The sequence below is a fragment of the Moschus berezovskii genome, chromosome 9 (assembly GCF_049115385.1).
Source record: "Moschus berezovskii isolate FMDL1 chromosome 9, NW_MosBer_1.0, whole genome shotgun sequence".
Taxonomy (NCBI): domain Eukaryota; kingdom Metazoa; phylum Chordata; class Mammalia; order Artiodactyla; family Moschidae; genus Moschus; species Moschus berezovskii.
Genome location: NC_142468.1, coordinates 52,256,313 through 52,280,396, shown reverse-complemented (window position 1 = coordinate 52,280,396; position 24,084 = coordinate 52,256,313). Strand labels below are relative to the sequence as shown.

The 24,084-nt window shown below is 43.4% G+C and overlaps 1 protein-coding gene across 1 annotated transcript in view; it reads right to left on the bottom strand.

Annotated features, from left to right (window-relative positions):
* Positions 1 to 24,084, bottom strand: part of LIPC (lipase C, hepatic type) — a 202,437-nt gene that overhangs the window by 164,469 nt on the left and 13,884 nt on the right. Inside the window, exons 2-3 of the mRNA XM_055436350.2 lie at positions 12,209 to 12,306; positions 10,083 to 10,215 (exon numbers count right to left, since the gene is read on the bottom strand). Coding sequence (XP_055292325.2) covers positions 10,083 to 10,167 — 85 coding nt within the window. The 5' untranslated portion in view covers positions 10,168 to 10,215; positions 12,209 to 12,306. The remainder of the gene's footprint in view (positions 1 to 10,082; positions 10,216 to 12,208; positions 12,307 to 24,084) is intronic.

Sequence of the window (24,084 nt, the reverse complement as noted above, 5' to 3'; positions counted from 1 at the left end):
CCTCATGTAGGGATGCTCTCGAGTTTCTCTGGAGTGTGTCTTCCCTAGTTGCAGTAAGCCAAGTAATCCTAACTTTCATCTGATTCCAAGTGTGTTCCCTGTAGCCTTTGGCTGGTGAATCTTTACATCTGTAAAATGGGCATAATGATACCTGCCCAGGATATCGTGTGAATCAAGTGATATCATGCAGGCAGGAACAAGATTTTTTTTTTTAATGAGTATTTTCTTATTTATTTGGCTTCACTGGGTCTTAGTTGTGGCTTGTGGGATCTAGTTTGCTGATCAGGGATTGAACCTGGGTCTCCTGAGTTGGGAGTGTGGAGTCTTAGCCATTGGATCACAAGGGAAGTCCCAGAAGTGAGTTTTTAACATTGAAATTGCTATAGGTTTATAACCTAGTGTGATGTGGAGTTTGCAGATGGTTCTCTTTTGAGACTCAGAAGAAGGTATTATACTTTTTAAATTGTAGGTTCCTATTCAAGGTTCTGTTATGTGTACCTGCCTAAGTTTCACTGGTGTAAATCTCTCCGACCATTTAGTGTTTAGGAATAGCAATTAACATGTAAACTTCAATCAGACTTGCCCATGGGTAAGTCTGAGTGTTGGTCGGCCTCAGCAGGTGAGGTTGCAGAGCCTGTAACTTCTGAGCCCCACCCCTGTCTTTTCCTGCTGATAACATGGCTTTCCATCAGGGAGTGGCTAGAATTTCACCCCGGCTGTGAGACACAGACATCCACCCGGCAGGAAAGGCAGCCAGTGACTGAGTCCCTCCCCTTTCCAATTCCAACTTCAGTGGCAGCCCCACTGCCTCCAGAGCGAGGGCCAAACTCATCAGCGTGGCCTCTGAGGTCCTCACCTCTGACCACTTCTTTTGTGCCCTACCCTGTGAGTGAGTGAGTGAAAAGTCGCTCAGTCGTGTCTGACTCTTTGCGATCCCATGAACTGTAGCCCACCAGGCTCCTCCATCCATGGAATTTTCTAGGCAAGAGTACTGGAGTGGGTTGCCATTTCCTTATCCAGGGGATCTTCCTGACCCGGGAATTGAACCTGGGTCTCCCGCATTGCGGGCAGACACTTTACCATCTGAGCCACCAGGGAATCCCTACCCTGAGCTATAGCAACTGTCTGTGTGTACGTACTCAATTTATATTTAAGAATGTGTGTATGCTCAGTCACTTTAGTCACTTCAGTCATGTTGGACTCTTTATGACCCAATAGACTGTAGCCTGCAGGCTCTTCTGTCCATGGGATTCTCCAAGCAAGAATACTGGAGTGGGTTGCCATGCCCTTCTCCAGGGGATTTCCTGACCCAAGGATTGAACCTGCATCTCCTGCCATTACAGGCAGATTCTTTACCTCTGAGCCACCAGGGAAGCCCAGCAAACATCTCAGGGATTCCCAGATTCTTTTTATGCTTTCAAGTCTCCAAGACTGGCTCATGCTTTTCCTTCTGCTTGCTACGTCCTTCTATTTCTCCTTCAAGGCTCAACTCAAATATCACTTCCTCTATAAAGCCATCCCTGCTAACCTTTCCTGCCTTGTGCTGTTTCATATCTAATTGTGCACGTATCACACCATGTTGAAATTATGCCTCTCTTATACACACACACAGTTGTAGGGGACTTCAGATTTCATCAACTGAGAAGCTCCTTGATGAATGGAAGTGTGCTTTTTCATATTTGTATCCTCAGGAACACCTTTTTGTACAAACCATGGGGCCTGGTACACAGTAGGGGGTTAAGAAATGCTGTAATTTGTTGTTGTTGATCTTGTTATATTTCAGAAGAAGTATGTTGTTTTCACTCTTTTGGTCTCTCTTGGGACAAGGAGGCCGGAACATTTGTCACTGGAAAGATTTTCGCGGTCACGGAAAGGCCAGTTCTAGTCAACTAGGATTATCACAGACTCTGCGCAGCTCATGGTAATGCCCAGCTCATAGGAAAAGAATTTGCTTGATCCTATTTTCAGGCCTGCCAAGGCATGCTTTACTGTGTATGGTTAATTCATTATTGCAACTAGTATTTTTCTACCAATTACAACGAAATCTCAACTTGGGAATTTCTTTTTTCAATTAAAGAGACACTGTCTTTTCAGCATGATATTTATTTAGTGGTTTTATATTATTTGGAATATGGCTATTCTCGGGCTTCCCTGGTGGCTCAGATGATAAAAGAGTCTGCCTACAAAGCGGGAGACCCAGGTTCAATCCCTGGATCGGGAAGATTCCCTGGAGAAGAGAATGAATATCCACTCCAGTATTCTTGCCGGGAGAATTCCATGGAGAGAGGAGCCTGACAGGCCACAGTCCATGAGGTCACAAAGAGTGGACACAATTGACACTCATACTATAACACTCATACTCTCCCTTGAGGGAGGTCAATGTTCAGGATCATGAACACTGGTATTCCTCCATTTACCCGCTGCAGGATACTGAGAAATGAAAACCAGTTTTGACCCAGGGTTTGCATTGTTTCTGAGGAAAGAACTTTAAGCCAGAAGTCAGGAGACCTGGGTTCAAGCCAAGTTAATGTTTTGCCATTAACTGTCTATCTTTGTTTTTCAGTGGTTCTCAATGTAGTCCTCAGACCTGGAGGAACACCTGCGACCTTTAGAAATGCAAATTCCAAAAAAAAAAAAAAAAAGAAATGCAAATTCCTGGATCTGCCCCAGGCTCACTGAGTCAGGAACTTGCTAACAAATTTAATAGAATTCATTTATTTTATAAATAAATGAGATTTAATAAAATCACATTTTAATAGAATTCTAGTGCACACTAAAGTTTGAGTCTGACTAGTCAAATCCCTTTGCTTTATCATTTTGATATAAAATTTTAAATTATTCAAATCATTCAAGCAAAATAGTATATACAAACTATATTACATAAAATTTGAAAGACAAATTTAGGTGTAAACTCAACTGAAGTATGAACGTGTTTGTTCCTTTTCTTCTAGTAATTTTTTCCCTCAAATACACGTGTTTTCATGGAATTGTAATCAGAAGACACACACAATTAGGTATGCCACTTTTGTCCCACTTAGCCTTGGAATGAAAATATCATTCAGTGCTGCTACTTTTATCTCATCATAAGCAGGGGTCCTCAACCTCTGGGCCGCAGACTGGTACCTCCTGTCTGATCAGCGGTGACATTAGATTAGAGCAAAAGTGAAAGTGAAGTCGCTCAGTCGTGTCCAGCTCTTTGTGACTCCATGGACTGTAGCCCACCAGACTTCTCTGTCCATGGGATTTTCCAGGCAAGAATAGTGGAGTGGGTTGCCATTTCCTTCTCCAGGTAGATTAGATTAGTGCACAATAAATGTAATATGCTTGAATCATCCTGAAACCATCTCCTCCCACCCCAGTCTGTGAAAAGCTGTCTTCCACGAGACCGGTCCCTGGTGACATAAAAGACTGGGGACTGCTGGTCATAAGAACTATTTTTAGTAGTTCCACAACATGTTATCTAAAAGCTGTGCCAAAGCGTACCTCGCCAGGACCCTGAAGGTGAACTTGCACACATGGAGGAGAAGGTGCTGGGACAGACAAGGAGGCCTCCCCTTCTCTGTACTTCTTCCCGCCTCTCCCCCTAGATCCCGCAGAAACATCGAAACTCTGAGTGTTTCTGGAAATAGTCATAAGCAGAGAGGAAAGTGATGTCAGTCAGTAGCCCTGAGTTTTCCAGAGGTACCCAGAAACAGGTTTTCTAACTAACTTAATCTTTTCCTGAAACCCTGAAGCTGCCAAGACATCTCCACGCTACCTTGTGGCAACATCCAAGAATGACACCTTCTCTTGAGAAGTACGACTGCCCCCTGACCTGAATCCAGGTTATCTCCTGGCCGTAAGCTGGGTGCCTGAGTGTCAGTAGCTGGGTGCACCTGCTGTCTACCTTAATAGAGACACCCCGCTCTCGGCAGGACTAGCTGGGCTCTGACCCGTTGTTTTAGTTTTAACCCTGGGGCTAGAGTCTGGCCAGGATCCTCAGCGTCTCTGGCAGGGGTTCAGATGTTTTACCTGCTCCTGGCCAGCCCCCTGCCCTAGTGGGCTGGACCACAATCCCTGGCTGACAGGGCCCCACTCTAAAACTCTTCTAAGAACCAGCATACAGCTATGAGAAGTGCTGTGCCTCATGTCCTACGTGGACCTCAGAGATGTCAGAGACACCCCAGGCTGAGGTCAAGGTGGTCATGTGCCCTTGGAGGATGAAACTGGAACTGCTCAGCCGTGTCTTGCGCACCAGACCTAAAATCGGGCAAGCCTCTGGCCCAGCCCTGCTTCTCCTCTCCCGCCGCTGCTGACTCATCTGCAGGGACACAGCATGCCTCATGGCAGTGTGGCAGCTGGTACGGAAAACAGGGCAGTGGAAAGGTGGTGGTGGGGATCTTGTTCACCTGGCCCAGAATTAAATATGGCTTCAAGTTCTGAGCCCCTTGTGAAAGGCAAGCAGGGTGGGAGAAGGCCTGCGGTTCTCTCACCCCAGACTTCTCCTCTCTGGGTACCGTGCCCTCAGGAGGGCTCCAGACTGGCTCAGCCACAGGGCAGGAAGTCTGGTGGTGTGGTGGGAGGGACTCTAGCAGAGGGCAGGCAGGATTTCACAAGAGTTCTATGGACTGGCTTTCTGCTGATTCTACTTTTCATGCACTTGCCCAGGTGAGTTCCATCTCTGGATCCCACCTCGGATGTTACTTATGAATGACCTTTCCTGCAGTTGTGGAGGCCTGTTAGGAATTTGTAGGCCCCACTGGGAATGTAATTCTGGGTCTCGAGAGCCTGTGGGGATGGGTGGAGGTGGTCTCTCTAGGGACAGCAAATCCAGGACAGATCTAATTGCCACTAATCAGGTTGTTTTTTAATTTTTTTCTTTTACATGTAAATACTTAAAACATACACACATACAGATTCTGTGGCCTTAAAACTCTTTATCGATCTTTATATATACTTTTAATCCCTAGTGATATACAAGTATAAAAATATTTTATCGTAGTTGTGATTCAATATATAATTTATTTAGTCCTGTTTTCTCCCCCACTTTATTGCATATAAAATTTCCTCATACTCGTTTTTAAAAGCTACAAGACCAATTGTTATGTAACTTTTGGAGGTCACAGATCTCTTTGATAATTTGCCACTGTAAGTGCCTAAGTGTTAGCAGTACGGCTTTTATTTCAGATTCCCATCATTATTGCTCCACAAATTTCCTGGCATTTCTAGTAGTAGGTATTCAACACAACGCTCGTTTAAAGGAGGACTTGGTAATAGCTGGCCGCTCCCTCCTTGATGGTTTATTTTTGGGCTTTCAAATTGTTTCCAGTTTTTGACAGTTGTGATGCAGTGCTGCTGTCAGCTCCTTCCTATAGTTTTCTTCTCCTTCCCAGAAGGACTGTTTTTGGAAGATGTCTGGGCTTGGAAAACACGTGTACTTTATTTTCTCTGTGCCTTTGCTTATGCACAAGGAAAGCCTCTTTCTTGTTTGTCCAGATTCTATCCTGCAAGACTCTGCTTAGAAGCTGATTCCTCCCAGAAGCCTTTCCTCTACCTGTACTTGGAAGTGAACGCTTCTTCATCTCTACCTGAGGCTGTTGTAATGAATTACCATAGAGTGGGTGGCTTGCAACCAATAGAAACTTATTTCTCACAATTCTGGAGGCTGGAAGTCTGAGATCAGGGTTCCAGCATGTTGGGGTTCTGGTGAAAACCCTTTTCCAGGTTTCCTCATATGGTTGAGAAAGAGCCAGTGGGTTCTCTGAGGTCTCTTTTAGAAGGAGCCCATTTACAAGGGCTCCACCCTCATGACTGAATCACCTCCCAAAGTCCCTACCTCCTAAGATGCCATCCTACCGGGGGTTAGGATCTCAACATACGAATTTTGTGGGGACACAAACACTCACCCCTTTGTACCCCTCTCCAGTGGCACTCATCACATGTTATGATCCAGTTGAAAAAAGTTTTATATATACATCTTATCTCCTTTATTAGACTGTTATACCTTATATAGTTGAAACCCAGAACGGATCATTTTAATACCATTTGTTCTATAAGAGCTATTTTCAGTTATATGCATGCAAAAATCAGTAATAAGCACTATTTTCTTGATTTTCTATTTAGTTTTAAAACAACAATTTTAAAAAGAATACATTTCCACTTTAAAGATACACAAATGCATTAAAGATATTTCCTGGAAGAACCCAAATTTTTACTTACCAAACAAAATATTACACCTCACAGTTCACTGTAAAACCTGTTTTACGTTTAAAACCCAAAAAGTCTAAGTGGTCACACAGGGTAACAGAATTGGAGTCAGATTCTATTTCTTTGTTTTTTTAAATCAGTATGGTATCATTTTTAATTTTAAATCTATTTCTATTTAAAGGCAAAAACAAGCAATAAATACCATGGAATTTGGGACATGAGATGAAAAAGTAAGTTGGGAGGATACTGAACAATTAGACAGTTTCGATGCGCGTATGTCATGGTCAGTGAACATCAGGGACCTGCTACGTAACTGGGAGGTCTCTAAATTGACATTAACAGAGAACATATATTCAAGGAGAAGTAATATAAAACTGTGATCATTTGAAGTTTTTGTATACGTGAATAAAACTCAATAGTAACCATAGCAGTTGTTTACAACTCTGACCAAAAGAACTATTTTGGAGAGGGTGTTAATTTTTATCACTGGCATTATTTGGAATCGTGATGATGAGAAGTTTCTATCACTGTCACATTCTCTATGGATGATGGCCCCCTTATTGCCCTCTGGCAGTGCAGGCAGCTCCTGTCTTCCTGCCCCTGGTCTACCTGATCCGTCAGTAAGCTTGTGGGGAGCAGGGGTGGCTGTGCAGTCCACGTTGCACAGTGTCTGCCACACAAACAAAGCGGTTCTGAGTGAGGGCCCTGGCGGGACCTCTAAGGTTGAACTCCCTTTCCCTATACGTGAGGGCAGTTTTCTTTGTGTAGTCCAGACAAGTAACATTTCACAACAGATTCAATACAGAAACAGATGAAAAAAAGCCCAGCCCTTTCTATTACGCCAAACATGAAAAAAGTAGCAAAATTTCTTTGTTATCCTTCTGACATATTTTTCGTTGTTGTTTGGCAAATACCAGTTATTTCTCACAATATCATGTTTCATATGCTAACATATGATGAGTTTGTTGTTATTATTCAAAACATTAAAAAGTGTTCTCCATTTTTTTTTTATTTTATTTTTTTACAGTTAAAAGTATTTTTATTAAAAAAGCACAAATGCAAAGAAATGAACAGAGGAAAATTTATGCGTCGAACCTGGACTGGTCACTTATGATAATATACATGCTACAATTCCATTCGAGTCTCTAATACAGTAAATACTGATAGCTGTGTTCCACATAAAAAAGATATCTTCGGAATTATGACTAATTTTTGAGAGTGTAATGGGACCTTTTGGGAAGTTGAGAATTGCTGTACTAAAGCACTGCCTTCAATATGGCAGATGCCTATGTACACTTGTGAAATAAGTGAGGGACTGATGGATGGGCTTCAGTTGCTTCTGGCATGTGGAGAATGCGGTGGGAATTGCAGGGAGGGCCCAGGCTCCTGAGGCAGTGCTGGTGGATATCACTGGGCGGTGGGGGCTGCCAGGGTCTAGGAGAACTGGCTACCATTTAAGCAGTGTTGGCCTCAGGAGTGGGGTCTGGGGATGAGGGTAATGGAGGCTCTGTGTCCTAGGGTCTTCGGGATGCTCACTGTATGTTCTTTCCCTTGGTGTTGGTAGACAGGAATTACCCAACATTCCCTTCCTGTGAGAGGAACTGAGCAGAATGGATTCCTAGCGATCTATGGCTGTTAAACCATGAGGTGAGAGCACAGTGGCCAGAAGCCTATAGCGCTAAGCAGACAGGTCCAGTCTAGGGACCTCTTGCTCCTCTTGTGGAATCTCCGGCAAGTCATTTTTCTGCTGTCTGACTCCACCACAAGGTGAGGGTGGGGTAAAATGTTTGTGCAATGTCTGGCATATACTGGGTGCACAATACATGAGTGGGTCCATTAGCAGTGTCATCAATAATAATAAAAAGAAGGAAGCTGGGAGGTCTGGGGTTAAGGAGGAAGGATCCCATGGGAATTCTTTCTGTATATCGACACTTGGTTCTGAATAATTCATTGCTGTGGGGGCTGTCCTGTCCACTGTAGCATGTTTAGCAACATCCCTGGCTTCTAAGCCCTACTTTCCAATAGCACTGTCTCCCTGGTTCTGACAGCCAAAAACATCCCCTGGGGGGCAGTTTCGGAAACTATCCTACAAGGCATAGATACTCAACCTTCTAGGGCTCTGTTGTGGGTGTCTGCTTGCCTGCAGTGCCCCAGGAAGAGGAAGACATCACACCAGCCTAGTGCACACAGATCTGACTCACTCCCCGCAGAAAAAATTCTGCCAAGATGTTCTGCTCTCAAGGAAACAAAAGGCTTCCTGGCTCTGATCCTTTTCTCTGAAGAACCTTCCTGCTAATGGAAACTTGCCTCAGCGTTTGGACAAGCCGGGACCCTGGGGAAGCAGTAGCTGACCAGCACAGGCTTTGCTGAGGGAAATGTGACTAATACCCAGCAACCCCAGGGGAGGCTGTCCTGCCTTTCATCCTTCACCTTGACTCTAATGGAGTCCAACCCCCAAGTCTCTGCTGAAGCATCTGGTCCAATCAGAAGCAGAACAAATAAACCAAGGGTGGTATATCCATAGAGCAGGATGCTACAGTGACTTGAGTGAATGTGTCATACTACATGGAACTGCATGGATGACTCACCAACATAATGTTGAGCGAAAGAAGCCCGGAACAGAAAGAATACCTATTATATGTGACCGTTACTGAAAAGCTCCAAAAAGTCAAAATAATCTATGTTAAGGCTCCAGGGATGCGTGTGCAAGGGAGACTCCTGGGATGCTGGTTTAGGTTGTGAAAATTCATTGAGCACTTTATGATATAGGTATTTGAGATACATGTTATGCTTCGGTAAGAAATTAAAAACATTCTGGGCCAAAGGGCAGGAAAGGCCCTTCACCAATATCCTTGTGAACACAGGGAAGAAAAATCATGAACAATTCTGCCTGCATGGCTCTAAGTTATTATTAATATTTTTGGACTCAGTTTTGTAAGTGAGATGATGTATGAAAAATAACTAACCTGGTAGTTGACATACAAAATGCTCAATGAATGGTAATAATTAATACTGCTAATAAGCTAGTAACTGACCTAATATACAAAATAATAATTAAATACAAAGAATAGCCTTTTTTTCTTAAAGGGGGAAAAATGTTTTGGAGTTTTCAGGTATGTCTTTGAGTAGTATGCTTCTAATTCTTTTTGGAGCTTTCTCCAAGCGTAGTCTTAAAGGAAAGAAAAACCAGTAACCAACACAAAAACAAAGTCCCAAAGCCCAGTCTCATTTGGCCAAAGTGTTCAGTTCACTTCAGATCCATCATTTATTGATCCAATGCACTCTTTAGCCAGGAACCTGTGATCCACCTGGCTAATTAAGCATTTGGATCACTTTGACTATCAACCTCTGAATTTCCAGAACAAACAGGTGTGACTGCTTAGTTTCAGAGTAGAATTTTGACAGAAAAAGTGAGGTTTAGAAAATGTGCAATGATAGCTCCGTGTTCAACCTGACTGGAAAGAAGATTCTACAAATTCCTCTCTTCTGAGACAGTCAGCAATTAGACAACCTCAGCAAGATGGAGGGTTTCATTACAAGCTGTTCTCTTCAACTGCAAATTAGACGCCAAATTAACTCTCAGGAAGATCTGAGACTCTTTCAGATTATTCGCCACCAAAGAAGTCTTAGCCTGACTATTTCTGAAGCAGATATGAGAGAGACTTCATTGCTTTGAGAAGACTTCTACTCCTAGAGCGGTTTCCTAAAATTTCAGAATTTTAGGAAATGCCTACAAACAGCTACATGTCCCTATGACCTGTGATGCTGATCACAGAATCACCTAATATGCTGTGAAGCAAACTCTGTCTGACATAGTCAAAAGGCTTGGAATCATTGCAACGTACGTTTAAAGAAGAAAGTCCATGCCCATCTCCGGAGAAAAGGCAGGCTCTTACCTGGTCCCAGGCTTTGTCCACGGGCACTTGATTGGATCAAGATGCACAAAAACAAGAAGATAGAGAAACACAGGGGATTTTCCATTTCTCCTGTTTCACCTGGGGTCCGAGGTCCTTTTGCTAATTTCTGAAGCTAAAGAGACCAGATTGCCTATTGATACTTTGTTAGGGAAGACTGTCCATTAATAATTAACCTTTTAAACGTGTTCTCTAGTGTTCAGATTCTTTCCTTCCTACACCTGACCCCCAAATCTAAATCTACCTCATACAAAAAAAGAGAAGAAGGTTGATTTACAGAAGTACTTTTTATCCTGATACATTTTGAAAATAAAATATCTTGTCATGTAGTCTTGCCTTCCAGGGCCAAGGTTACAGTTCTAAATGCATCAGTTTGAAGTTAATATGTTTGGAAATTCTGTCAAAGGTCAGGGATAGGTGGCTTTCACAGAGTTGCCTAAGTCTGTCTCTGACAGCACTGCAAAGGGGATACAGGCAGTGGTATTTCAAATGCAGACTAAACTCAAAGAGAAAGGAAAGGACTCTGCTATGAGAAGAGCCCCCATGGGGTCTGTTTTCTGTTGAGTTGAGCAAAACTGTTGGTCCTGTGGTCAAAGAGTGATGGGCAAACTTTCTATAACTGAAAGGGGCAGAAAACCTCTAATGTCAGTGTAAAAAGGAGTTGGTAAAAGAGCAAAGATGCAGAACTGGATGCTTTTGCTGGGGGCTGCTTTGAAAAATGAGAAAGCACACTCTTTCCTCCTTTGTATTAATGGATCTCTAACTGTGTAGAGGACTGAGAAGTAAGGCCACTTGGTGAAACCAGACAGGGGAAATGCTACCATGTGTTTCTCGTGTAATATTCCTTGGTAACCTTTATTCATTTTTTTCAACTTTTAAAAAAATACCTCATGCCAGGCACTGTTCTAGTACTTGGGATAAACAAGTGAACAAAACAGACCAAGATTCCAGTCCTTGCGGTATTTATGTACCATTGGAGATTTATGAAAAGTATGGCTGAGTTAAGGGGTTTGGGGAAGGTAGTGATTTTAAATAGAATGGTTAGGGTGAGCCTTGTTGGGAAGTTGAATTCTGAGCAAGGCTTTGAGGGAGTTGCCCCTGTGGACATGTTGAGGAGGAGAGAGTCAAGTAGTTAGAATAGCCAGTGCAGCCAGTGCAAAGGCCCTGAAGTAGGAGCATGCCTGGAATGTTCCAGGAACAGTAAGGAGGCCGGTGACTAGGGAAACATAATTAAAAGAACTTTGGCTTTTATACTGTGAGACATGGGGACCCACTCTGAGCAGAAGAGTGATATAATTTGTATAATATTTGTAAAAGATCATTCTAGTTTACAAGACTAGGAACAGATTACTAGCAAACTAGGATGCAAGTGGTGAGATCTGCTAAGAGGCTATTACAGTGATCCAGTGAGAGGTGATGGTGCCTTAGTTCAGCATGGTCAAAGTGGAATTGGGGAGTGGTGGATAGGTGGTAGATGTATTTTGAAGGTAGATGCAACAGGATTTCCTGACTACTGGGGTGAAGAGAAAGAAGAGTTGAAGATGACTTCAAGGATTTTGGTTTGAGCAGGTGGGACAGTGGTGTTAATATTAACTGAGATGGGAAAGGCTGTGAGTGGAGCAGAGGTGGTGGCAGAAGATCAAAAATTCAGTTTTGGTTAGGTGGAGTCTGAGATGCTTCTTAGACATCCAAGTTGAAATGTTGGGCAGGTATTTAGCTAACTTGATGATCACTGCCTGGATGAAACAAACTGAGCAGGACCTTCATTTGGTACTATTAGTTTGGACAGACTGACCCCAGGGCAAAGCTTAAGATTGTGCTGTCTGGTGGCTGCACCTCCTTCTGGAGGTCTATGGCATGGAGACCTTCTGGTTGGATGCATGATTCCTGAGCAGAGGCTTCTGTTCTGGCTTCTTGGCTGGCTCCGTCCTACCTGCATTGTTAAGCAGGATCTGAAGGTTCCACTTTACTAATTTCCCAGAAAGCTGGAACCTAAAACAGCTGACTATCTACTTGGCTCCCTTCCCCTGGACCCACCTCATTTCTTGTCTTCTGGGTACTGGCAGGAACCAACTCCACTCCCGACCTAACTCTGCAGATTAACTTACCAAGACACTGGTGAATTCACGTGCCTCCAAGATCCTGGGTCTGCTAACAACTAGCTGTGCACAATGTTACTTAACCTTCATGAGTTCCATCTCCTCATCTGTAAAATAAGAGAACATGAGCCAGAGATAATATTTTGAGATACCAATAATATATTTCTCCCAAACTCTCCCTCACCCCCTCTCTCTTATCTAAGAAGAGTAAAGTAGACAGAAATCTGTAAATCTTTTGTCTTCCTAAAGCTTTAGTTCAGTTCAGTCACTCAGTCATGTCTGACTCTCTGCGACCCCATGAACTGCTGGACACCAGGCCTCCCTGTCCATCACCAACTCCCAGAGTTTACCCAAACTCATGTCCATTGAGTTGGTGATGCCATCCAATCATCTTATCCTCTGTCGTCCCCTTCTCCTCCTGCCTTCAATATTTCCCAGCATCAGGGTCTTTTTCAATGAGTCAGCTCTTCACATCAGGTGGCCAAATTATTGTAGTTTCAGCTTCAACATCAGTCTTTCCAACGAACACCCTGGACTGATCTCCTTTAGGATGGACTGGTCGGATCTCCTTGCAGTCCAAGGGACTCTCAAGAGTCTTCTCCAACACCACAGTTCAAAAGCATCAATTCTTTGGTGCTCAGCTCTTTATAGTCCAACTCTCACATACACACATGACTACTGGAAAAACCATAGCCTTGTCTAGATGGACCTTTTTTGAAAAGTAATGTCTCTGCTTTTTAATAGGCTGTCTAGTTTGGTCACAACTTTTCTCCCAAGGAGTAAGTGTCTTTTAATTTCATGGCTGCAGTCACCATCTGTAGTGATTTTGGAGCTCCCCCAAATAAAGTGAGCCATGGTTTCCACTGTTTCCCCATCTATTTGCCATGAAGTGATGGGACCAGATGCCATGATCTTAGTATTCTGAATGTTGAACTTTAAGCCAACTTTTTCACTCTCCTCTTTCACTTTCATCAAGAGGCTTTTTAGTTCTTCTTCACTTTCTGCCATAAGGATGGTGTCATCTGCATATCTGAGGTTATTGATATTTCTCCCAGCGATCTTGATTCCAGCTTGTGCTTCATCCAGCCCAGCATTTCTCATGAGGTACTCTGCATATAAGTTAAATAAGCACGGTGACAATATACAGCCTTGACATACTCCTTTTCCTATTTGGAACCGGTGTGTTGTTCCATGTCTAGTCCTAAAGCTTAGGACCTAGCATAAGTGAATTCTAAGCAACAAAGGCAAGCAAAAGGCTAAGAATGTTTTAAAGGGATGTGAAGGGAGAAAGAATATTCCTACCTTCCTATCACTAGAAAGAGAGTCTCTTGGACTTTGTAAGTAGATTGGGGAAAGGGAGATTTGTGTAGAGGGCAGAGGGGACAATACATTGCTTCCAGAAGGTGGTAAGAACTCAAAGAGGAAATGGCTGTGAGTTTGTCAATGTGGGGGCAAAATATACCCCTGTGCCTGGTATAGGTTGGGAGTAGCAGTGAGCTACCAGTGACAACAGGTCATGAAGATGGGGAGGATGGGGGGTCATCTATGTGGACTGATGGGATAGGACCAGGTGCTCACCCCAACTCCAGGCCTTGGTATTGTGTCTGACCTAGAACTGGTGGCAGGTGGGATTAGGACAAGAAAGAATCCAGGAGGGCCTGAAAAATAGGAACCTGAAATTATAATTCGGGTGGGTTACAGAAAGCAAAGCTATTTCCTCTACATCAGAATCTGTGGACTGAGATTCACACCTCAGCGAACACAGGTATGTCATGAGTATTAGAGATTTATATGTGAAATGCCCAGCCAAGTGCCGAGTTTATAGTAGGGTGTGTGCTCAGCTGCTCAGCTGTGTCTGACTCTTTGTGACCCCAGGGACTATAACCATGCCAGGCTCCTCTCTCCATGGGATTTCCCAGACAAGAATACTGGAGTGGATTGCCATTTCCTTTTCCAGGGAACCTTCTTGACCCAGGGATTGAACCACTGTCTCCTGCATTGGTGGGTGGATTTTTACTACTGAGCCACCTGGGAAGCCTCAGTTCATAGTAGAGGTTCAATAAATTACAGTGGCTTATTTTGGAAGCAGTCAAGGCATTGGAATCAGACAGATCTAGGCTAAGGTCCCTGGCCTCTTGCTTACTAATTGGGTGACCTAGGGCAAGACATTAGCATTCCGAGATTTCGATTTTTCCATCTGTGTAGTGAGACTAAGCGTATTTACTTGATCAGATTAAAGGAGAGGTAAACTCTAGGCAGTCTTGCCAAGCAGGAAATAATACATAGCTGCTGCTGCTGCTGCTGCTAAGTCGCTTCAGTCATGTCTGACTCTGTGCGACCCCATAGATGGCAGCCCACTAGGCTCACCCATCCATGGGATTCTCCAGGCAAGAACACTGGAGTGGGTTGCCATTTACTTCTCCAATGTGTGAAAGTGAAAAGTGAAGTCACTCAGTCGTGCCTGACTCTTAGTGACCACATGGACTGCAGCCTACCAGGCTCCTCCGTCCATGGGATTTTCTAGGCAAGAGTACTGGAGTGGCTTGCCATTGCCTTCTCCGTAATACATAACAGCTATTGTTAATTTTATTGTTTTAATTCATGTAGGGAGTCATGAGGGTGTCCAGGATGTAGGTACCAGCAAGATCACAGGAAGGGGAGGAAAACAGAAGGGCCTGAATCAGTGGTTCCAAAATATGATTGAGGGTTGGAATCAGTCAACCTGAAAGCTCAGGATAAGGAAAAACTTCAGGCCCCTCCCATGAAAAAGTAAACAAGAACTTCCAGGGCTGGGGCCTGGATCATCTTAATTTTAAACAAGTTCTTCAGATTGTTCTTGCTCACCCAAAGTTTGGGAACCATTGCCTCAGAGTGGTGCTTGAGAGATCTGTTGGGGAGGAAGAAGAAAATAATAGATTTTTCTAATTTTTCTCATATCACTTGCTGTAGGCTGAATGCTTGTGTCCCCCACAAATTAGTACATGAAACCTAGCCCCCGGGTGATGGTGGATGTACAGGACCTTTGGGAGGTGACTAGGTCTTGATGGCAGAGCCCTCATGAATGGGATCAGTGCTCACATGAAAGGAATGCCAGACAGATCCCATGAGCCTTCCTCCATGTGAGGTTACAATGTGAGAATATGGCCATCTATGAGGCCCTCATCAGACATCATATCGGCTAGTGCCTTGATCTTGGACTTCCCAGCCTCCAAAGCTGTGAGAAATATATTTCTGTTTTTTATAAGCCACCCAGTCTATGGTATTCTATTATAGCAGTCAAACAGACCAACATATCACCTTTGAACATTTTGTTTGTGTAAGTATATGCTTATTATATATTTGCACTATATCATTTGTATATAGCACTATGTAATATATTGTTATTGTTTAGTTGCTAAGTTGTGTCTGATTTTTTTGTGACCCCATGGACTGTAGACCCCCAGACTTCTCTGTCCATGGGATTTCCCAGACAAGAATACTGGAGTGGGTTGCCATCTCCTTCTCCAGGGGAATCTTCTTGACCCAGGGATCAAACGTGGGTTTCCTGCATTGGCAGGTGGATTCTTTATCACTGAGCCACAAGGGAAGCTCATATATTAATGCTATATAATTTACAAGCAGATAAATATTCATATACTTTGGGGAGCACCCCAGAAAGTCCAGCAGTCCATGGGGGACCCTTCACTTTCCATGAACTGAAAAGGGGAGCAGTCTAGATCCAATGGAGCCTGAAGCCTCCAGAGAGTTATCAGCATTGTGCATCGTGGTAGAGCCCAGTGCTTACTTTGTTTTGCAAGCCTCAGTCTAGAATAATAATAATCTTAGATACCTAAAAGTTGCTCATATTTGCTTTCTTTTATTTGAAGAGCTTCTTGAAGAAATGGAGATTTCAAGAGGATGGGTATTAATGACTTGAATATAACTTTCCTTTTAGTGTAATGGTGATAAGAAAGTTATTCAGAAGGAAAAATATTTTACATAGATAAAGAGAGCAAGAGGAGGGAGAAACCACGGTATTAGGTAGAAATCTCTGATGAGAGAAGCAGGGTTTTCTATTCTGAGTCAGATTTTCTTGCTTTTATTGTCAGACACTGGGATACCTGAGAATGGTAGTCTCTTGGTAGAATTATAGGGAAAAATAATCAAAACAGTAAGTTTTGGATTGGTGCTATTATTTCCCTCACTTCATAGTTGAGATTTAAGAGATTAAGAACTAGGACAAAGCCATACTTTATCAGTGAAAGGCTGACAGCAGGGAAATCAAGGCCACCTGAATCCAGGATCACTTTTCTCAACCACAAGCCCTTAATCCCTGGCTTTTCTCAGCCCCACACTGAACTTTCTTCAGCATTATTCCACTTCCAAGATTAAAATTATGAAATCTGTAGGATCACGTCATTGGAAGATGACCGCCTCGCTTACATCTGCTTAGGGCCAGACTTCCACCAGGAGAATGCTCGAGCTGTTATTGATCCAGCTTGATCGGTACGGACATATTTGTACCATTAGGGAATGAAACTGAGCAGGACCCTGTGGGGCTTCTGGGCATGGAAGACTTTCTGTGACCCCCATTCCTTATTTGTAGGGAACAGGCTTCAGCCTCCATGACCTTCCCTGAGTTCCAAAGGGCAGATTTGAACAGTTGCTAATAAAGGAAGGGAGGGGATGCAAAGACAAGAGAGGGAGCAGCCAAGAAACAACAGTGCAGCCTTGGAGTAGGGTCCTGGTTGTACCTCAGTGGATACTTGTAACAGTATCTTTAAGCTCTTATAGAACTAAAACCTCCAATGGAAGATTTAGCATTCTTCTTCAGAGAAGTCAGATTAAAGGAACCAGAGAAGCTCATCAAGAGATTATCTGAGAGTGGTTTAAAGGAGTGCAGGCCTTACTCACATTCTAATCTTATCAACAGCATCATCCTTGAACTATTGCTATAAAACTTCTCACCAAAACCTCCAGGGTTGGGGACACATAATTGAGTGCAGGAGCCCTCTGTGTCCACATTTGTCAGGCAAAGCAATAAAGCTATTCTTTTCTACTTCACCCAAAACTCTTGTCTCTGAGATTCAATTCAGCAACACAGAGGCCAAGTTTTTGGCATCAGAAATATGACCAAAGCAAGTAGGGGCGCTTCTTTGAGTTGACTTGGAACATGTCCTTATTTGAAAAGGGGTTGAACTGGAATCTAACCTTTTCCATGTCTGTTTCTTTTTAAGACAGGTAAACAAATGAAAGATGAACACAAGATTGCAGATGCTGTTTTAGATTATTGGAAAGAGTGAAGTGTTTCAAGCATTTCAAGCAGGTGTTTATGCATCCAAGATAATCATGCATGCATTGATTAACATTTGAAGATTAACCTCTGCATGCGGTCCGCCTCTGGCTAGTTGTGTGACCGTGTGCAAATAATGCAACCTTTCTTTACCCCAGTTTTCTCATCTGTGAAATGGAAGTGTGAGGGTGGAATGTTATCACATGGAATGTGCTTGGCACAATCAGCTCTCATTTGTAACAAATGAGACAAAAATTACTTCCTCCATTTTACAAGTGAGGAAGCTGAGACCCTGAGAGTCCTTGTCTGAGGTCACACATCTAATCTGAGGACTTCTGGGTCCCTATAAACTCTGATCCTCTCTCATTCCAGAACGTGAACTGAAGAGCTAGGGAACAAAGAACTGAGATCTCCTTTTACACTTATTTTTATGTTTCCTGCTCTGCTGACCCACTTATTTTATCAGAATTACAGCTACTGGTTTGCGGAACAATTAAAGAAAGAATAACAGCAACAAACGACTGGATCCTCTGGAACCAATAGTGCACTTCATGATTTTGGTAGTTCCAGCAGAGTGGAAAACCCCCTTTCCTCTGTTGGCATTGTGCCTGGAAGCAAAAGGAAGGAAAGATTTAAGTTGGTTTTGAGCAACTAGGTAGACACGGACCATTGCTGGCTCCTTCAAGTTTGACGAGGGTTTTCTCCCCGTGGAAAAGAGGGTGGGCATAGAATAAACTCTGTGCCTGCATCCTGCAGCTGCTTTGGTGTTGACTGGGCTTGGTGAAGGGTTGTCACCCTGGGCTCCTGAGGGAGACCCACCGAGCTATGAACTGAATTGGCTGACTGCAGTAAACAAAGGGCATAAGTTGGGAAGCTGGGCCATCAGCACAGCAGCTCCCTTTCTCTGGGTCCCAGTGAAACCGTTTACAGATAGGGACTTGAACCCACGTGGCTGGGACTCAAACCGGTCAAAACCCTTCTTGGGACTCGAACCCATGTGGTTGGGACTCAAACCAGTCAAAACCCTTCTTGGGACTCGAACCCATGTGGCTGGGACTTGAACCCATGTGGCTTGGACACAAACCCAGCCAAAACCTATGGTATTTGGTTTCAGGACTTAATGAAGCTCGGGTTCTTGATGCCTCATCACAGAAAGAATTCAGTGAGAGACAAAGTGATAGGTAAGAAAGGATTTATTCAAATTCAGAGAGAAGCATACTCCACATACAGAGTGTGGGCCATCATAGAGGGTGAATACAGAGGGTGAAATGTGGCATGGTTAGTTTTTATAAGCTGGGTAATTTCATATGCTAATGAGTGGGGGATTATTATAACTATTTTTGGGAAGGGGTGGAGATTCCAGGATTTGGGCCACTGCCCACTCCTTCGTCTTTTAACAGTGCCTTGGAACTGTCATGGCACCTCTGCGTGTGTCGTTTCACTTACTGATTGAGGACCAAGGGATAGTCTTGTCTGCCATCTTGGGTCCCATTTGATTCTAATCAGTTAATGTTGTGTCCTTGGGCTATGTCATTCTTTCAAAAGTTGTGCCCTGCCCCTTTCCTGTTACACCAGTGCTTCTGACAATGGGATTGCCAGGGGCACTGTCCTTATTCTGAGTAGCTGGCAGTTCTGGGGTATCACTTAGATCCAAATGGCCCAAGCCTCTCTATAGCAGCTGGTACTTGGTCCATGTCACACAATAATTTCACAGAAGTTTTCTGAGCTTAGCAAATGAAGTTCTTGGCTGCAAGAAATCAGGAACAGTGATCTGATTCAAGGGCTGCCAATGACTCATCATTTTTCCACATGGTGTCTTACTGTCAGGGTTAGTAATCCATTCCTAGGCAGGTCTAGAAGTCAGGGGTTAATAGTTCAGGGGCCTGCTTCCACATGCCAGATTCTCCATGTGATCTCATTGAAACCTCCAAATAACCCTATGATGATGCATGTGTGATTATGCCCTTAATACAGAGAGGAAAACTGAGACTTAGGGAGGTTACTCAGTCGTCCGTATCCACACTCTAGTAAGTGGTGGGATGAAACTGAATTGTGTTTAACTTCAAAGTACACACAACAAAAAGTAGTTTTGCCAAGAGTAGTAGGAGCTCTGAATGAATCTAAGACTTAAAAAATGGGATTGTGTTGTGCTCTTGCACTGCAGATAAAGACATAGATTGTGTGTTTATTATCATTATTTTAAAAACAAATGTTTTCAAGCCCTTTCTAAGTGGAGGTAGCCTGAAGCAGTCCATGAAACATAGCAGAAGATAGAAGTAATGGAGACATTATGGTAGACTTATATAATTTACACAAAGATTAATTTCCCCCAACTGGCAGTAAAAAAAGACCAGCTAAGATGAGGGGACTGGAACATTTACTCATAAACTTTGGCAAGTACAGAACAAAGTGTTTGACAGGCAATTGTTAGGGTGAGACTATGCTACAAAAGACCTAATTTGCAAGGAGATCCAACCAGTCCATTCTAAAGGAGATCAATCCTGGATGTTCATTGGAGGGACTGATGCTAAAGCTGAAACTCCAATACTTTGGCCACCTCATGCGATGAGTTGACTCACTGGAAAAGACTCTGATGCTGGGAAAGGTTGGGGGCGGGAGGAGAAGGGGACGACGGAGAATGAGATGGCTGGATGGCATCACCGACTCTGTGGACATGAGTTTGAGTGTACTCCGGGAGTTGGTGATGGACAGGGAGGCCTGGCGTGCTGTGATTCATGGGGTCGCGGAGAGTCGGACACGACTGAGTGACTGAACTGAACTGAACTGAACTGAACACACCATCAGTGGTCATCCAGTTATTTTTGAAACAGTCTGGGCCAGGTCATGCCTAAGGGTCCTCCAGTATGAAACAATGAGGTGCTTTGACATGCTTTGATAATTTTGTTACGACAAAATTTTTTTAAAAGGTAAAACCATGACTTTCAGACATAAAATTGAACATATGGTAAGTATTTTGTTCAACTTAATGAGGAAGCTGGTAAGGGTGTTATAACTAGTTCAAAGGAAGAGTTAAAATCTCCTAAAATTTATGTGGGCAAATAAAAATGCAGCTAGCTTCCAAAGTCAATTAAACTTCTACAGGACAGCGATTTGTACTTCTGTTAGTTTCCTGCAATGTACACAGTTGCAGAATGCCGCAAGGGCAATGGATGCTGGAATCAGATGACCTAGGAAGGTTGCGCTGGGTGTGGACAATGCATGGTTTTCTACTGAAGCACAATTTTCTCTTACAATTCCTATGTTAAGAAATGATAAAGGAAGTATTTAGCTGCAGAATTTTAAGATAATAGGTTAGTGCTCCTTCTGGAGGAAAGGCTATCTCTTTTGATATTTATCTTTTAGTAGAGGCTTCCCTGGTGGCACTTCTAAAACCAGCTTGAACATCTGGAAGTTCACGGTTCACGTATTGCTGAAGCCTGGCTTGGAGAATTTTGAGCATGACTTTACTAGACTGATACATGAGTGCAATTGTACGGTAGTTTGAGCATTCTTTGGCATTGCCTTTCTTTGGGATTGGAATGAAGACTGACCTTTTCCAGTCCTGTGGCCACTGTTGAGTTTTCCAAATTTGCTGGCATATTGAGTGCAGCACTTTCATAGCATCATCTTTCAGGATTTGAAATAGCTCAACTGGAATTCCATCACCTCCACTAGTTTTGTTCGTATAGTGATGCTTCTTAAGGCCCACTTGACTTCACATTCCAAGATGTCTGGCTCTAGATCAGTGATCACACCATCGTGATTATCTTGGTCATGAAGATCTTTTTTGTATAGTTCTTCTGTGTATTCTTGCCACCTCTTCTTAATATCTTCTGCTTCTGTTAGGTCCATACCATTTCTGTCCTTTATTGAGCCCATCTTTGCATGAAATGTTCCCTTGGTATCTCTAATTTCCTTGAAGAGATCTCTTGTGTTTCCTATTCTGTTGTTTTCCTCTATTTCTTTGAATTGATCGCTAAGGAAGGCTTTAATATCTCTCCTTGCTATTCTTGGGAACTCTGCATTCAGACACATATCTTTCCTTTCCTCCTTTGCTTTTCGTTTCTCTTCTTTTCACAGCTATTTATAAGGCCTCCTCAGACAGCCATTTTGCTGGTTTTAGAAAAGGCAGAGGAACCAGAGATCAAATTGCCAACATCCGCTGGATCTTGGAAAAAGCAAGAGAGTTCCAGAAAAACATCTATTTCTGCTTTAAAGACTATGCCGAAGCCTTTGACTGTGTGGATCACAATAAACTCTGGAAAATTCTGAAAGAGATGGGAATACCCGACCACCTGACCTTCCTCTTGAGAAACCTGTATGCAGGTCAGGAAGCAACAGTCAGAACTGGACATGGAACAACAGACTGGTTCCAAATAGGAAAAGGAGTGCGTCAAGGTTGTATATTGTCACCCTGCTTATTTAACTTATATGCAGAGTACATCATGAGGAATACTGGGCTGGAAGAAGCACAAGCTGGAATCAAGATTGCCGGGAGAAATATCAATAACCTCAGATATACAGATGACACCACCCTTATGGCAGAATGTGAAGAAGAATTAAAAAGGCTCTTGATGAAAGTGAAAGAGGAGAGTGAAAAGGTTGGCTTGAAGTTCAACATTCAGAAAACAAAGATCATGGCATCTGGTCCCATCACCTCATGGGAAATAGATGGGGAAACAGTGGAAGCAGTGTCAGACTTTATTTTTGGGGGCTCCAAAATCACTGCGGATGCTGATTGCAGCCATGAAATTAAAAGACGCTTACTCCTTGGAAGGAAAGTTATGACCAACCTAGATAGCATATTAAAAAGCAGAGACATTACTTTGCCAACCAAGGTCCGTCTAGTCAAGGCTATGGATTTTCCAGAGGTCATGTATGGATGTGAGAGTTGGACTGTGAAGAAAGTTGATCGCCGAAGAATTGATGCTTTTGAACTGTGGTGCTGGAGAAGACTCTTGAGAGTCCCTTGGACTGCAAGGAGATCTAACCAGTCCATTATAAAGGAAATCAGTCCTGGGTGTTCATTGGAAGGACTGATGCTAAAGCTGAAACTGCAATACTTTGGCCACCTTATGCGAAGAGTTGACTCACTGGAAAAGACTCTGATGCTGGGAGGGATTGGGGGCAGGGGGAGAAGGGGACGACAGAGAATGAGATGGCTAGATGGCATCACCGACTCGATGGAGGTGGGTTTGAGTGAACTCGAGGAGTTGGTGATGGACAGGGAGGCCTGGCGTGCTGTGATTCATGGGGTTGCAAAGAGTCTGACACGACTTAGCGACTGAACTGAACTGAACTGAACTTCCTGGTGGCTCAGACAGTAAAGAATCTGCCTGCAATGAAGGAGACCAGGTTTGATCCCTGGGTGGGGAAGATCCCTTGGAGAAGGAAATGGCGACCAACTCCAGTATCCTTGCCTGGAGAATCCCATGCACAGAGGAGCCTGGCAGGCTACAGTCCATGGAGTTGCAAAGAGTCAGACATGAGTGAGCATATTTTGTTATAATTGAGAACTGAATTTTCTTGCTGGCATCTCCACTTTTTTAGCCTCAGCAGCAAGCAAATGATTTAAAATCTTTGTGTCTCAGTTTCCCTACTCTAAAATAAGGACAGTATTGGGGATGAATAAATGAGAATAGTCTGTGAACAGTGCCCACCATCCTTATTGTTACAGTCTTTCATCATGCTTTTTATTTCTCCTACACTTATATGTTCTTTCCTTTTCTCTTTTTCTGTTCATTTAACTATGATAAAGAATAGGAAAACTATTTATAGTGGTTTTGAAAAATGTGTAGATAGGGTTTATGCTTCTTGGTCTTGATTTTGAAAATTAACTACATAAGCTGTTATGTATGCCTTTGTATTTTTATAAAAACAAAAAGCATTCTCCAAAAAAATATTTGTTTTCTGAGTGATTTCTGCAATCAATCTTAGAACAGCTAACCCTGAATTTAAATTGAAAATCTCCTTTTCAGTTGGCTCCTTTCCTCAGGTAGATGGCCAGAGAAAGCAGTTTCTAGAGTGGGAAAGGCCCTCAGAGGGGTCCTTCCGGGGCGCTGAGGACAGGCCCCACCTGGAGGCTGACTCATGGGAGTCAGGACTAGGAGCTCTGTGATTGAGTCTCTCCCTGTCTGACTCTTCAGACCCCAGGGGTCACATCTGAGGTCCAGAGAGTCTTCCCTGGGGGAGGCATAGCGTGTCGCAGGCAAAGGAGAAAATTGACCGCACAGCTCTGCCCAGAACAGGTGGTGCAAACCTGCTTTGGGAAGAAGTTTATTTTTTCCCTTGGGTTGTGTCGAGGAGGGACTCTTCAAACCCCTGGATGTCTCTGGGTCAGAATACCTGTGTGGATTTGACCCCATTGTCACTAGCAAAGCCCATTAACAAGTCCCGAGAAATAAAAATAGAATCAGGTAACAAAGTCTACTCTTTTTTTCTTTTCCTCTGTGCTTAGTCTAGTTTTACTTGCTCAAAGGGGGTCATGTACAGAGGCCTGGAACCCAGTCCTTCAGAACAGAAACGGCTATAGTGCCTGATACCTCAGCTCTGGGGTGTGTGCAGAGGTGCTGCACACGGCACGGCAATTCAAGGTGGTGACAGTGGTAGGCCA